Below are 14329 nucleotides of genomic sequence, written 5' to 3'. Positions count from 1 at the left end.
GCAGCTCAGTGCCATCAGCAGCTCAGTGCCATCAGCAGCTCAGTGCCATCTGCAGGTATCGTCACTGTTCCACATTTACGAAACTCTTCAGCATTTTCATAATCTCCTTCTGTAATGCAGGCTGGTTGGCGTTTGGGGCTTTTTGTTCTGAAGCTGAGTGAGTTCTGTTGCCGCTCTGCTGTGAGAATTTACAAACCCTGCTTTGAAAACTAAAATTGCATAAAATACATCACCTTGTTTTAATACCTTTCCACTGCTTCTCGGTGCCACTGATAAATCACATAGGAATGGGAGTCCTTGGGCAGTGCAGAGAGCTGAGGCCCTCCCAGCCCCTGTGTTGGGTTTGTCTGCAGGAGGCATTGCAAACCTGCAGCCCACCTGGCTACGGCCCTTCTGCAACTGCAGCTTATTTCTCCCAGCCAAAACCAGAACAGTTTGCATTTCTGGAGACCCTTTCACACCAGGAATACTACAATGGGCATTGATTAACCATTTCTCATTGCTCATCTGGTGATGAGGGAGAGAATAGAGGTGTGTTGTGTTTTTTTAATGGATGAGTGTGAGATGATCTGGCTTCTTTAAATAACACAAATGCAAATGCAGGGATTTCTTTTCCAAAAATCAATGGTGGACAAAGCAAAAGAAAAGACTTTAGGGGGAACTCGAATGTTTTATGTTTTACTTAAGGTAAATCTCCTTGCTGTTTGCAGTTGCATGCAAAGTTAATTGACAGATTACATGATAATAGGAAGAAGTTTAATGAAATCTGCTGATACCCTTTAGAGGCCATGGAATTTGCAAGTGCAATTAAATTAGGCCAGAGGTTTAGCTACCCCATGCTAACGAGGGAACTGAGATGCACAGCATTTGCATTCCTGGTGTCTGGTTTCTAAATCACTTCACTGATCATGAAAAGCTCTGCTACAGCAGTGGACTGGAACTGGAGGGAGCGGAGTCCATGGGTCAGTGCAATGGAGGGGGGGGGGCTCTGGGCAGAGCCACTGGGCCTCCTTGAGCAGCTGGGCTTCAAACAAACGGTGACATTAAACTGATGTGGAGTTTGTGCTGTTGAGGCTGAAGCTGTTTTCTGTAGAGGTGCTTTAGCTCAGCCAGCGAGGCCGGCGCGCAGACTTTTATCGAGGAATGCAGTATTAAAATAATCCCCATCAGTGATGGACAGATTTGTTCTCCAAAGGATCCTTCTAAGCTCATTGGCACCTTACAGGGCTTTGCCTCCTGGGTTGCTGAGCTGAAGCTGATGGGGAATGACAAGCACTGATTATGCAAAGCACCAGAGGCTGCGAGCTGCAGGCACGGGATTCAGCTTGACTCGCTTCCTGCCGCTTTGTACATCATTAGGGAAAAAAGTAGGTCCTGCTTACCCAGAGACTGAGGTGGTACCCAGGCACTGCACGTGGGGGCTGAGCAGCACAGCACTCTGCAGCACAGCCTTGGCACCCAGCACTGGGCAGCCCGTGACCTGTGTGCCCGCACCCTGGCAGCGCTGACTGCGCTCTGCTCTGGGAGGCACAGGGACTATTGATGTGTGTTTTCCATGAGAAACTACTGTTTCCATAGCAACCACGAGCATCACATGGTAACCCTGGCTCTGCAGTGTGCCAGCCTGCTGGGCACCCAGTGCCAGCCCCGCGATGCCCGCCGTGCAGCACACAGCCCCAGGGCTGCGCTTTCCTGCCCCCATCCGCTCCTGCATCCCAATATGAGTGAGTCCTTCTGCTGCCTTTGGCTGCGTCAGCCCCTTTGTCCCCAGAGCCTGCATGAGGGCTGCTTTGGCCCCTTCTTTTGGGCACATCCCTGCTGAGAAAAGGCCTGAGCTGCACAACCGGGCTGCTCTGGGGCAGGTGCCAAAGCCTCGTCCTTGAGGTGTGCTGGGCACACAGTGAGGCACGAAATACAATTGCTCTTAGTGCTGTTCCCACCAACTTTATTAAATCAGTCACAATAGATCAATCTTCTCTTTAAATACGTTTTTATTCAAGTCAGCATGTTCGCAATTAAATTCTGCCGCACCGTAGCAGTGTGAATAATCAAAAGAATTTGTAGGTATAACCAGCTGCACGCGTTGCAGGGACGGAGCTGCTCTCCAAATTGCAACGTTCCTCCCTTTAAACCTTGCAGCATCCCACCTCTGCCACCCATGCAGCAGTCCATGGCACTGGGTCATGCTCTCTGCTGCATGTGCCCTCTCTCCATTGCTGTCTGAGTCTGTGCTGAGGTGGCTCCTAGCACAGAGCTGCTGGGGATGGGGAAGTTGTGCAGCGCTGGTTTTTGGCTGGCAGAGGTTGTGTCCGTGTTCCATCTCCTCCGTGTCACTCCCCTCAGCCTTTCCTCTGTGTTTTGACACATGCAGCAGACACGTGCGGCATTTCTCCTGCTCTCCAGCTCACGCCACACACAATCTTGTTCTGATTTTCAAAGCTCCAATAAAGCGTGTCAAAATGCATCAAAGACTGAAGGCAGGAGTGAGGCAAATTGATGCTGGAGAGGAGAGAAGGAAGGAGGTGGTGGATGAACCCTGAACCAGGGAAGAGATGCAGGGGAAGTGAAGCACGGAAGGGGTGCAGACAGATGTGCAGCACAGCTGGAGGAGCACAGAGCAGCTTGGTTTGGAGCAGAGCAAGCTGAACCCCAAAGCATGCAGCCTGAGGAGAACTGAACTCATGGAACAGGCTCAGCCATCCGTCATAGTGTTGAAATACAGCACTTCAAAAGGCAGTGTTTTGCATTTCTTCAGATGCTTTCTTGTAAGTGCGGTGACACAGTTGCTGAAAGCACATTAATTATTAGCATAGACTTTTTTTTTGTTGTTGCAAGACAAATTAAACAACTGAAGATAACAGGAAGTGTTACATGAGATGTTAATCCATGAGAGAGTGACAGGCACCAATAATTCATAAAATGAAAATCAGGGCATTTAATTTTTGGCTTGCTTGCTTCTGGCATTCGTGCACATGCTCAGTCGTCACTTCTCTGGTGCTTCAGTGCAGGGGTTTCGGAAGCAGTTAATTTTGGGAAAGGTGATTAAGGCCCTTGAGAGTAAATGGTATGAAGGACAACATTTTTCTCCTCTTGACTGCAAGAAATGGAGTTGCTGAATTCAGTGCTCTGTAGTACAGCCTTCCCTGTGCTTGGCTGTGCAACATGAAAAACGAGCCTCTGCAGAAATTCACGCTGAGCAGTGATGGAGCACCACATCCATGGCTCAGAGCTGGGTGCTCACATCCCAGTGTGGCACAGCACGTGTCCACATCTGCTGGGCTGCAGCTGCAGCACACCTCCATAAAGAAGCAATGTGGCTTTGGGTACGTCGTAGAATCGTAGAACTGTTGCGTTTGGAAAAGAGCACTGAGATGTCTCTGGTGTCAAGATGTTGATTTCTCTCCTCTAAAAATTGAATGCAACTTAGCATCTTCCTGGTGGTTGCCAAAAGCTGGAGTCAGCCCCATCAAATTGATTTTCATTAAGCCGTTATAGTCACTGAAACTGCTGAGAAGAATCGTGGCCATATGGCAGAAGGTATTTAAAATGAGGGCTCTCATGACAGTTTGCCATTCTGATATGTGCAGGGGTTACGGAGCAGGAGAGGAACACCAAAACCTGAGTGCCAACATGAGGAAATAGCGAGTCATAAACCCTGCTGTAGGGAGAGGAGGAGAGGTGATGGTTGTGGTGGGAGCCCCGTCACCCATATCTGCACCTGAGGAGGAGCAGACAAGGAGTTTTGGGTGCTCACACCATGCAGTGCAGCCCGATGCTTCTGCTCACTGAGTCTGGCTGGCGGGGTGTAAATTGCACATTAATTCCTCAGCTCTCAGCAAGAAAACCTCTGGGAACATGCAGGGAACAGATCTCTCCTTGCTCAGCATCTGCACTTCTCCAGCACGGTGCTGGTGGGGCACAGCCTGGATCCCTTCTGGCAAAGGGTGCAGGTGGGGATCATCCCAACCCAGCAATTCTGCGAGCTGTAAGGTGCTGGTAGGCAGGGAGAGTTAAAAAGGAATTAAGTGATTAGAAATGCATAAATATTAATTGCTGATGGACTCCCTTTATGACACTCTCAGGTAGAGGAAGTTAATAAATCACTGCTGGCACTGACCCACAAAACAATACAGAATTTGTCTGAGACACAGCGAGGGGAGGGAGGGGGAAAGGCCTTTCTGGAGCACATGAAAGCACTGTTTTTAGGTCAGGGAGTGACACAACAGAACTGTTTTCTTTACCCCCAGGCTTCGTGTCTGGGATCTGCCTTTGCTGCCGACGGAGCCCTTGCAGCAGATGCCACCAGTGGGGCTGCCTGCAGTGCAGACCCCTCTGCAGGGGACAGGTGGGTCCCAGCTGATGCTGGCGTAGTCCTGCAGTTGCTGTGCAGGGTCCCCGGTGTCCTCCAGCAGTGGCAGTGTGGTTTATGTGATGTAGAGGTGTGTGTGTGTTCATTTGTTTGGCTGCAGGTTTCCTTAGCACCTTTCTGATATACTGCCATAGCAGCGTTGTTATCCTGGAATGGAAAATAAAAGAAATATTTGGGGAATGTGAATGAATCAATGAACACAAAAGCTGTGTCCAGAGCCAGCAGCTCACACTGCCGTGTGCACAAGTGTCAGCACTCAGAGTGGCACTCCAGGCTACGTGGAGATGCTCTCAGGCAGCAGAGAGGCAGTGAAGAAGCACAGTGAAAAGAGAAGGGGATTTTTGCCTTCCTGTTATGCTGATGTAGGACAGGTAAGAGTCTGTTTTCTGAACAGGCATTGAGTTCAAACTTAGCCTCGAGGTATCTGGGATTCAGTGGTAGCTCTGCAAGGGCGGTGTGTTCAGGTGGGTGCTGGTAGGGGAATGCTGCTGTAGGCTGAGCAGAAAGCCAGCCACAGAGGTTGGCTTTTTGGGTGAAAGCGACGCTCCTCAAGCTTTCCTCTGGCTTTGCTTGTGCATGGGAGCACAGCAGAGGTCTGAACCAAGGCCAGACACGTGTGATCTCGTGGTGGTAATTCCTCATTTCCAGCACTTCCAAACATTGTGTAAATACTGGGGATGGTGACTGAAGAGAAGATTTCCAGATCAGTTACCTTTTAACACTAATTTAATTGTCTTGCACAGTCTGCCATGGGCTCCTGATGCATTACTTTAGAGTCTGTTGTTCCAGCAAGACTTTATTAAGGAACTTGAGTAGTTACACATGAATCACTCCACAAAGCTGCAGAGCTTTCACGTTGTCAGCATAATGACTGCATTCACCTGTTGGGATGCATTTCATCCTTCTGTTGTAACAATGGTGCATAAAACCGAGCAGACAATATTGAAGCTAACAAATCCTGTCTCCGAGTCAGAAGTTACTGCTTAGAGAAAAGACATTAAATCTTGTTCTTGGATAAGCCCATTTAGCCCCTGCTGCAATAAAGGGGATGGGAGGGGGGGGTGTTGATACAGCTCCACTCACATGGCTGTAATTCAGAGGCAAAATAGACCTGGGATCTGTTATCAGAGCAGGAAGGGCTGAGTTAACACTGAGCAGTTTTGACTCACTCTGATTTTCTCAGTGAGAGTTTATACTGTGAGTGCTGCAGACTGCATGCAGATGAAGGCGATACGCCTCTGTTTGGCTGCTGGATTAAGATTTAATGAGATTCTTCGGTTTGCCTCGTGTCAATCTGTTGTGTTTCAGAGGTTGTTTCTCCCACTTTATTTTGCCTTTGATGCAATTTTGCAGCACTACTTGTACTCCTAAAAGGTTCTTCTGGCGTCTTTGAAAGTTTCCCAATACAGCAGTACTCCAGACAGAGTAAATGAAGATTAAACCCAGGAAGAAAGAGGGGGAAACCAGCAGTGATTTGCAGAATCAGTGAGTGAGGGCAGCAGGGGAGCTCCAGGGTTTGCACCTTTTGTCTGGCAGATCCAGAGCACCAAAAGGAGCTTTTCCTGCAGCTGGCAGGGCCTCCCCCGCCTGCCTCCTGCTATGAGAGCTCATAACTCGGTTATTGTCGTGTTGTTTTCCTTCCCAATCAGCAGAATAAATGCTATAAAAACCACATTATCAGTCTTCATTGCGCCTGGGTTTGTTATGATTATGAATTAATAGACGCTTTATCTTGGCATTAGTCAGAAAGCATTGGCCTCTATTTCCCTCTTGAATTGCAAATTGTTTGTTTTGGTTTGGTTTGAATTTCCTCTCTCTGAAGTTCCTAATGGTGGTTTTCGCTCTGCCTGGGCTCAGCGTGGCTGTAAAGCAGGGTTTGACACCCGTGGGTGCCTGCATGGTGGGCAGAAAGCTGAAGGTTCCTGCGTGCATCCTGCACTGCCAAGGACCTCTGGCCCACAGGGACCTCCATCGAACACAACTTCTTCTGCTTTGGAACTAAATCTGTTTGTTGTCTCTTCTCTTTGTTGCCGTGAACAGATGAAATCTTCTGACATTGACCAGGAGTTGTTCACTGAAAGTTACTGCAGAGTGTGCAGCGCGCAGCTGATATCCGAGTCCCAGCGCGTGGCTCACTATGAGGTAGGATGCTCTTTGTTCATCACGGGTGGGTTGTGATGCTCCATCGGTGCCTCTCACACCCGTGGCTTCAGCTGTTCTCCTATGAAGTGGGTACACGAGCCTTCAAAGCACCTCTCTGAAAAGTCAGAACTCAAAAGAGTGTTTTTTTGCTTTTACATTATGCTGTAAATGATGTCACTTGCAATGTTGCTTGCTTTATTTTGCCTGCCTAAATCTGCAAAGTCAGGCTACACTCTGCTAAAAGACGGTTGCAAAGAAATGTGGCTAGCAAGGAGATTGCTATAGAGTTCAGCAAAACAAATGCAAGTCCTTATTTTAAATGTGCTTCGCTGTACTTTGCTGAGTGGGATAGCTGATTGTGCAGAGAACAGATTAGTATTTGTGAATGCATTCAAGCACTTAAGAGGTAGGCAAGCAATAAACAATTAGAAGGGATATATCATTAGAGACATGTTAGAACAGCAATTAACGGCACTGCATATCTTCAAAACAAAATTAAATAAATTCCTATTAAACGAGGGAGGAAATTACTGAAAGGCACGCTGCTGCGAGATCCATCCAGAAAGAAAACTGCTGCCTGGCAATGCTGCTTCTTGGGGCTTTGGGTCTGAGCCCCCCCCTGCAGCCTCACAAATGGGGAGCCTGGGACTGAGGGTCTCTGTATTTGCAGGGATGGAGAGGCTGGGCTGCGCCTTGCTTCTGCACGTGGTGAACTGAGAGGGTCTGCAGCAGCTCAAGCAGAATCAGACACTGTGTGATACGAGGCCCTGGAGATGGAGTTTCCCCCGGAGTTTTGCTGCGAGCGTTTAGCAATGAAGAACCACTTGTCTCCCTGCGACCACAGGAGACGTGCGAGAAGCTTAATGGGTGCACGGTATCCAAGGATGCTGTGCTGGATTAGTAAACAACAACAATAATGCACGTTTATTTATAAGGCACTTGACGCTTCTGCTTTGGCAAACTCCTGGAGACGTTTCCTGTAAGTGCTCCCTTGGCTGCACTCTGCAGCACGGAGCCTGGCAGACAGGAGGGCTGCAGCTCAGGGACACCTTCAGCTCCGGGCCAACGGGTGAGTGGCTGCCAAGGTTTGCTCCACCGGAGGCAGAAACGTTGCTGCAGGAACAGCATTAGCAACCCGTGCGAGCAGTGGGATGCTCAGCCAATCTCTTTTCTTCCGTGCCTTTAATTGTAGGTATGAGCTGAATCATTAATTTCTAGCAGGTGTTTTCAAACCGTGGAAAACAACAAGGTTTTCTTGCTGTGTATTTCCAGTCTGAGGTGTGTTGTGCTTGCGTGTCATCTCTTGGGACCTCCCAGCACGGCAGTGCCACGATGCTGAGGTGCCTATTGGGCTGTGCAGCGTTTTCCCCTGTGGTTGGTTTGGTTTGGTCAGCAGTGCCCTTACCCACACTGAGCTCAGGGAGAAGGGCAGCTCAGCCTTTAGCTCTCCAGCACAGCCCAGATCTGCAGCCTTTGTGCCAGGCATTGGGATCTTGGCTCCTTTGTGCGTGCAGAATAAGACATTTCTCTGTAAGAAAATAGAGGAAAACAGTCTATGAAAGGGGGATGCTTTATCTTGCCAAACAGGAATAGTCAGTTCCAATCGCTGTCTCATCTCCTTCTCCAAGTCATCCACCAATAACTCTCCTGTTCTGCTGCACTACATTGCCAGGAATAAGAAATAATTTGATGTCAGTCGCACAATATTAAGCGGTATTATTTCCAAGGGCAAGTGTAGTGGAAAAAATGACAAAAGAATCAGTGTGTTTGCAGCATATTTTTGCTTCCAACCTGACATACAGCAAAATCCTGCCCTGGTTTTATGTGCTTTGTGCAGTCCCGTCTCTGGCTTTCTCTGATACATCTGTGGCACCTTTGCTCACCTTTCCATCCCTGTGGAGCTGCTGTGCCACGTGTGGGAGAAATCAGAGGACAGCAGTAATGTTGGAAGTGCTGTGGAACGTGCCAAACAAAGAGGGAGAGGGAGGAAGAAATGTGGATCATTTGCTGCAACTGCACTGAAATCCTTTGCTCCGGAGAGGATTTCTGCTCTTCTGCATCCAATCACCCATAATTTAACACTTCCTTCCACTTCTGTCTTTGAGACAGGGCTGTAGCAATCCCTCTGGTGTGCTGCTGTGTACAGTTAGAAAGATAAGCTTCCTCAGTCAGCTCCAAGTCCTCATTGCTGCACAGAGGCGTTCACAGCCATTAGAAAGATGTTACCTTTCATTTTCAAGTTTCTCCTTGAAAATCATGCAGGAAAATCACCAAATATGCAAAGTTGCTCTCAGATCCCACCTTGAGCTGCATGCTCATCGCTACGCTGCTCCTTAAGCTGCTATAACGCTTTCCTTCATGGTAATCTTTATTGCTTCAGGTGTTCAGGCAGTACTTTACTTTTTCATTTAAAATGAAGAAATGCAGCAGGCTGGTAGGAAGAGATGCCCAGGAATACATCACGTGGATTTGCTGTTATTGGTTCACCTTGTGGCATAAGGGAACGCTGCTTCACCGCTTGCTGTGGAGGCAGGGGGAGGGCAGAGGCAAGGTGTATTAAAATTGAAATGCAGAACAAAAACAGTGAACAAAAACAGTGCTGTGCCCTTTGGCTCATCGCTGGGAGCTGAGAGCTCTTTGGAATTTCTCACCCTGCCACAGTGAGCAGGATGGGCAGCATCAACAGCTCCATCAGTGCTGCTCGTCTGCTTGGTGCCCAACTTCATCCGCTTCCACAAGTCTGTCCTGCTCTGGGATATTTTGCATAGGGTGATGGTTTGTCTGGAGGAATAATAAACATTGTTTACCGTTGGCACGTTGGTGCTCCAAGCAGCAAAATGTGTGTGCTCAGAAAGCCAATCCTGTATCTGAAATATGAACACGGTGCACATATTAACCTAAAAGCATGAATTCCTGTTAACAAAATACGTGTTGCAGCAGAGCACAGGGATGTTCTGTGTCTGGTGGGAGCTCCCTTCAGGGGATGCTGTGTGGGCATTTCCAGGGTGGGGAGTCAGAAAAGACACACTGGTGCCCACTGGTGCTGGCTGTGTGCTGGTGAAGGAACAGTAATGGTGCTAGCATTGCTGTTTGCCCCTTGGGTTTGTGTTAGAGAGAGCAACCTTTGATTTCACACGGGCTGGAGTAGGAGAGAATGTGTCCAACGTTGTGCCTGCGTCCTTCCCACAGCTGTGGAGAATTGGCTTTGTTGTGCTGGATGACATGACACAGTTTTTAGTGGCTGCTCTGACTTTACAAAGAGACTAAAGGAAGAATTTGTGCGCGGTTTGGGTGCTGCAGGTGTTGTTCTGTTCCTGTGTGTGCGCACAGGGACCTTCTGCAGGCTCCCTCAGCACTGCTTTGTGCCATGTGCCAGCAGCCAGGGAAGCACAGTGAGGTGTGTGTGACCCAGCAGTGTCTGTGGGAGGTGTGCATTGGTGTCAGCACTTATGGGGGGGCTGTTGTGATGCCCCTTGCCTTCTCTGCATGTAGTATTTGCTCAGAGCTGCTTCAGGAAACCTCTTTAGCTTCAGCTGGTACTTTACGAGGCTCCGTGTTACTGTGCTGTTGTCAACATTAATGGCCAAACATTATTTTTAATGCACTCCCAGTATCCAAATCTATTGCTAAATAGCAGCAACGCGAATAAAGCCTTCTCACCCAGCTCCCTTTCCGTGGCTCCTCTGTGCAATTCCCGTTTCTGGCTGAAAACAGCCCAAGTTCATTGGACTGCTGAGAAATCAAACGCACTGGGGGGGGTCACATGGGGCAGAGGTCATGGGGCAGCCCCAAGGATGTCCCCAAACAGCCAGAGTGGCTGTGGGCTGGAAGCAGCAGCACACTGCTTTGTGCTGATGGTGCTCAGGGAGGCATTGCTGTGTACCAGGTATCGATTCCTGCTTTCCTTTAATATTTTAAACTCACAAGCCGTGTTTGGATTTGGGTTCCAGGTGTTTGAAAGCAGAGCCTTCAGTTGTCTCTGTGTTGTGACAAAGTCTGCCCACGTACTGCACGGGGGCAGAGCAGCGATTTGCACTGACATGCTTTAAAAGTGATTTGTTTCAAGCACGTGGGGATGCGATGAGAGCAGGAGCTGCTGCTGCTGTTTGCTGCTGGTTGAGCACGGTGTGGAGATGCTGTGGTTGTGTTAACCCTTCTGGTGCTGCTTCCCACCCCGTGCCAGGACCATCGCTGCGTGCTGGCAGTGCAGTGAACCCATAGAAGGTCCCTGTGGCACCCAGCAAGGCTGCTTCTGTGGGGCTCAAGAGCAGGGAGTGCTCTGGGTTTGACAGGTAGAGAATACATGCTGAGCAGGTATCGAATAGTTTACCAATTAATTGCCTTTGTGTGGGCAGATTAGTGTCCAAACTGGCAGCGTTTCCACCTGTTGCTATAAAGAAGCATTTCCTGGTGGTGGAAATTCAGTTGCACGCAATTGGGAATTGCGGACACGTCTCTGTGTGCTCACAAAGTCACAAGTAGGAACAGGCACATTTTAAAAAATTAACTCATGGAGGAAGAAGAGGAAGTGGATGGAAATGACCGTCAATTATAAATGAGGCTTTGCAAAAATGACAAAGGGAGAAAAAGGACATTGGCACCCAGCAGCGTCTGGAATAACAGACGGAGTTTGTCTCTGCGACCAACGGGGATCTGACAATAGTGTTTGCTTGTTGTGTGGGCAGGGGAGGCAGAAAAAGGAAGGAGATTTCTGAAAATACTTCTGTCCTCTATTTAAAAAAAGCAGAGGATGTTGTTATATCACAGAAAGAGGGAGAAGTTGGTTCCATTCCAGTAGAAATTGGAAAGTTTGTTGAATAGATTTTGAAATCTATTGCGTTACCGAGTCAACTGGTCCTGTTGTTTGCAGCTCAGTTGACCAGAAAGGGCTGTTCCTATGCCCAGTGCTGTCACTGCTGCTTCTTGGCCAGTGGAAGGGGTCCCTGGGGGCACTGCAGCTCCAGGAGGGGCTCCGTGGGGCCGTTCCATGGGGACATCGTGGTTGGGATTCTGCACGAGGTCTGGGGAGCTGACCTTCATCTCTTACGAGGAGGTCGCAAGTAGGGCACATACAGATAATGCAGTTGATGTAATTGTATGACTGCATGTTTTGTGATGATTTAATTAAGAAACAGACAGCGTGCAAAAAAGGGAACGGTGCACGCTAAAAGGATTAAAAGCCGACCAACAGGCTTCTGGGGAAGAATTTATTGCAGGTGAAGTGATGCCACAGCCATTAGTGCTGCCCTCACAGTTCCTGCTCTCATTTCCTGCTCCTGTCCCTGCCTGTGCCCCTGCTGTGAGCAGTGGGTGCAGAGCAGGCAATGAACCAACTGTGGGACAGGAGAAGGTGGATCAGAAACAGCTGCAGTTCAGCAGCAGAGCGGTTTGAACCTGATGAGGTGGTTGGGATCATATCTGCAGCTGTCAGGTTTTCTCATTTCAATGGTGCTGGGTGGGAACAGACCCTGGGGCTGCTGTGGGCTGCAGCCCAGCAAACCCAGAGCCAAAGTCTCTGTCAGAAACTCCCTACCTGCTGAGATCCTTCCCAAGGACACTGCTGCTGGGAAATGCACAAAAATCTGTTCAGTTACTGCAGCAAGTGAGCAAATCCTCTGTAAGCCTGAGCTCTCATCTCTCATCCCTTCCTGTCCTGGCTGCAAAAGCAGAAATCATTGCTGTGTCCCAGGGCTCATCTGCAGCCACGGGTCCTCAGCTGTTTTCTGCTCACAGAGTCCACATTGTCTGCTCCTGCTGTGTGCTCAGGACAGAGCTGTGCTGCAAAACTCGATTTATGCAAAATCAGATTGCATTTCCTAGCACAACGTAGGGCTCTGCCCTTTCATTTGTTGAGGTTGAATCTCTGGGATCCTGCTGCCTCTGCCACAGTCCTTGGGATTAGAATAGATCTGATAGAGATATAAATGATCCATTTGCCTAATTTTATGGATGAGCCTTCCAACAATAGATGAGCTTGCAGTGCAGGAGCTTGCAGTTGCTATGTGAAAACAGCCTCCTCCGGAGCTCCCCAGCCCACAGAGAGGGGTGTTTTTGAGGTGTGCAGTACTGATGTAGTCTATAGACTTCTTCCCCGTTACAGGAGCTGTCTGCAGACACTGGAGACAGAGGATTGAAGTGAAAATGCCTTTGGCATAACGCTTTGTAGATCTACAAAAAGAACACTGAGAGGCACAGAAACTCTTAAGATGAAGTTGTGGTGCCTATTGATGAAGGAGCAGACGTGTTCAAAGGCAGTGCTCTTGTTGAAGACCATAAATTTACGTCTGTGTCAAAGCTTTTTTTTTCCTTTTCTAAGGTTCGTGCGTGCTGTAAGAGGGACCAGAATGGGATCTCTGTGATCCCAATTTGGTGTTCCCTGTATGTGGATGCTCCTTTGGTGCCTGCACTTGGCTGGGTGCTGAGCACCTCCTGGACCAGCAGCGCTGTTCTTCCCAGCTTTTCTCCAGGGCTGGAACCCAGCAAACCCCACACAGCTCATCTTGTGGCTGCAGAGCATCACTGTTGAGGGGCATTGCTACCAATAGTCACCCTCCCAGTGTGTCACCACTGCTGGTGGCTCTGTGGAGGGGAGGAGAAAACCAGCAGGGCTGTTGGTGAGCAGCACACCAAGGGTCGCTGCTTCGCTCCGGCTGCGGTGTTAGGATGATAAATGCACATGTAAATGTGGGGAAGGCCAGAGATAACACGGGCTGACAAATGGGCTGTGCTACCTCTGCTTCCTCAGAGGGAATGAGACACTCACTGCTGGCTGCTAAAAGCCAGAGATGATTTTAAGCTCTGCTTTTATAACCGTAGGATAATAAGGCTGCATAAGGAGCGTGTCGTTTACGATGATGCCAAACATAAGTTATTCCTTTTCCTTGGCATTCTCAGGTCTGAACAAATGCATAAATAAAGTGAGAAACATTTTATACCCAGAACAAAACACGGAAAAACTTTGCTGTTTGCTGAACTCAGCGGCTGTAGCTGCACACAGCCAGCCAGCACACACCTGTCCTTTGGCTTCCAAACGTTTCTGATGTCATCTCTTAATTATCACCATCCAGGCTGCTAATCACTGGGAGGTGGAGCTTTAGGGGTTCCCTGTGCCCCACTCAGAGCAACAGGCGTAGAGCTGAGCTCTGCCGGGGACAAAACAGCATTTCCTAAATGCATGCAGGAAGAGGAGGAAGGGAGAGATATTTGTCATTATTTATCTTGACTGATTTGCTCCATTAAAAAAAAATAAAATAAAATAAACTATTGCGTAGTTCACATTTATGCATTCAAATTTAGCTCTGTGCAAATTTAGCTCCAAGTTCACGCCGCGGGAAGAAGAATGTTCCAGTACATGCTAATGATAATTTAATATTTTAAAATTGCAAATCTGTGATCTGAAATTATAATATTACGGGGCCGTTGTTCTTGCGAGGCAATCAGAAATGGAGATTGGGAGGAACATTTGCATAATAATAGCTGCCTTGCAGGCCTGGGCCACGGATGCACATAGTTAGTGGCTTCAGGCTGCTCTCCCCAATGGAGTTATTGCTCAGGAGGTGCCCCTGCTGCTCCTGCAGAACCTTTCCCCTCCCTGTGCACACAGAGCACCCAGCACCCCTGTGTGGCTGCAGCTGGACCAGGTCCTGGCAGTGCTGTCTGCAGGGTGATGCAGGGCCAGCAGCAGCTGCTTCCCAGCAGAGCAGGAGGTTTCACATAATGCACAATTATCTGGTAATTTACCCGCGGGGGAAATTTCTTTCAAACCTTTGGCAGGTATCGGTTGGCTTATTTCCTAGAGTGAGATTTTATTCCCTTTAT

General features: G+C 48.7%; 1 protein-coding gene across 19 annotated transcripts in view; it reads left to right on the top strand.

Moving 5' to 3' along the window:
• Positions 1–14329, top strand: part of ZMAT4 (zinc finger matrin-type 4) — a 95004-nt gene that overhangs the window by 20897 nt on the left and 59778 nt on the right. For all 19 annotated transcript variants that reach the window (XR_006181482.1, XR_006181481.1, XR_006181489.1 and 16 more), the window contains exon 2: positions 6410–6511. Coding sequence is in view for 2 of the 19 variants with exons in the window: in XM_042886243.1 (XP_042742177.1) it covers positions 6410–6511 (102 nt within the window). In the remaining 17 variants the exon portion in view is untranslated. The remainder of the gene's footprint in view (positions 1–6409; positions 6512–14329) is intronic.

Source organism: Lagopus leucura, unplaced genomic scaffold (assembly GCF_019238085.1).
Source record: "Lagopus leucura isolate 7727_CA_CO unplaced genomic scaffold, USGS_WTPT01 Super-Scaffold_100056, whole genome shotgun sequence".
Classification (NCBI taxonomy): domain Eukaryota; kingdom Metazoa; phylum Chordata; class Aves; order Galliformes; family Phasianidae; genus Lagopus; species Lagopus leucura.
Note: the sequence above shows the minus strand (reverse complement) of the source record. Positions and strands in the feature narration are given on the sequence as shown.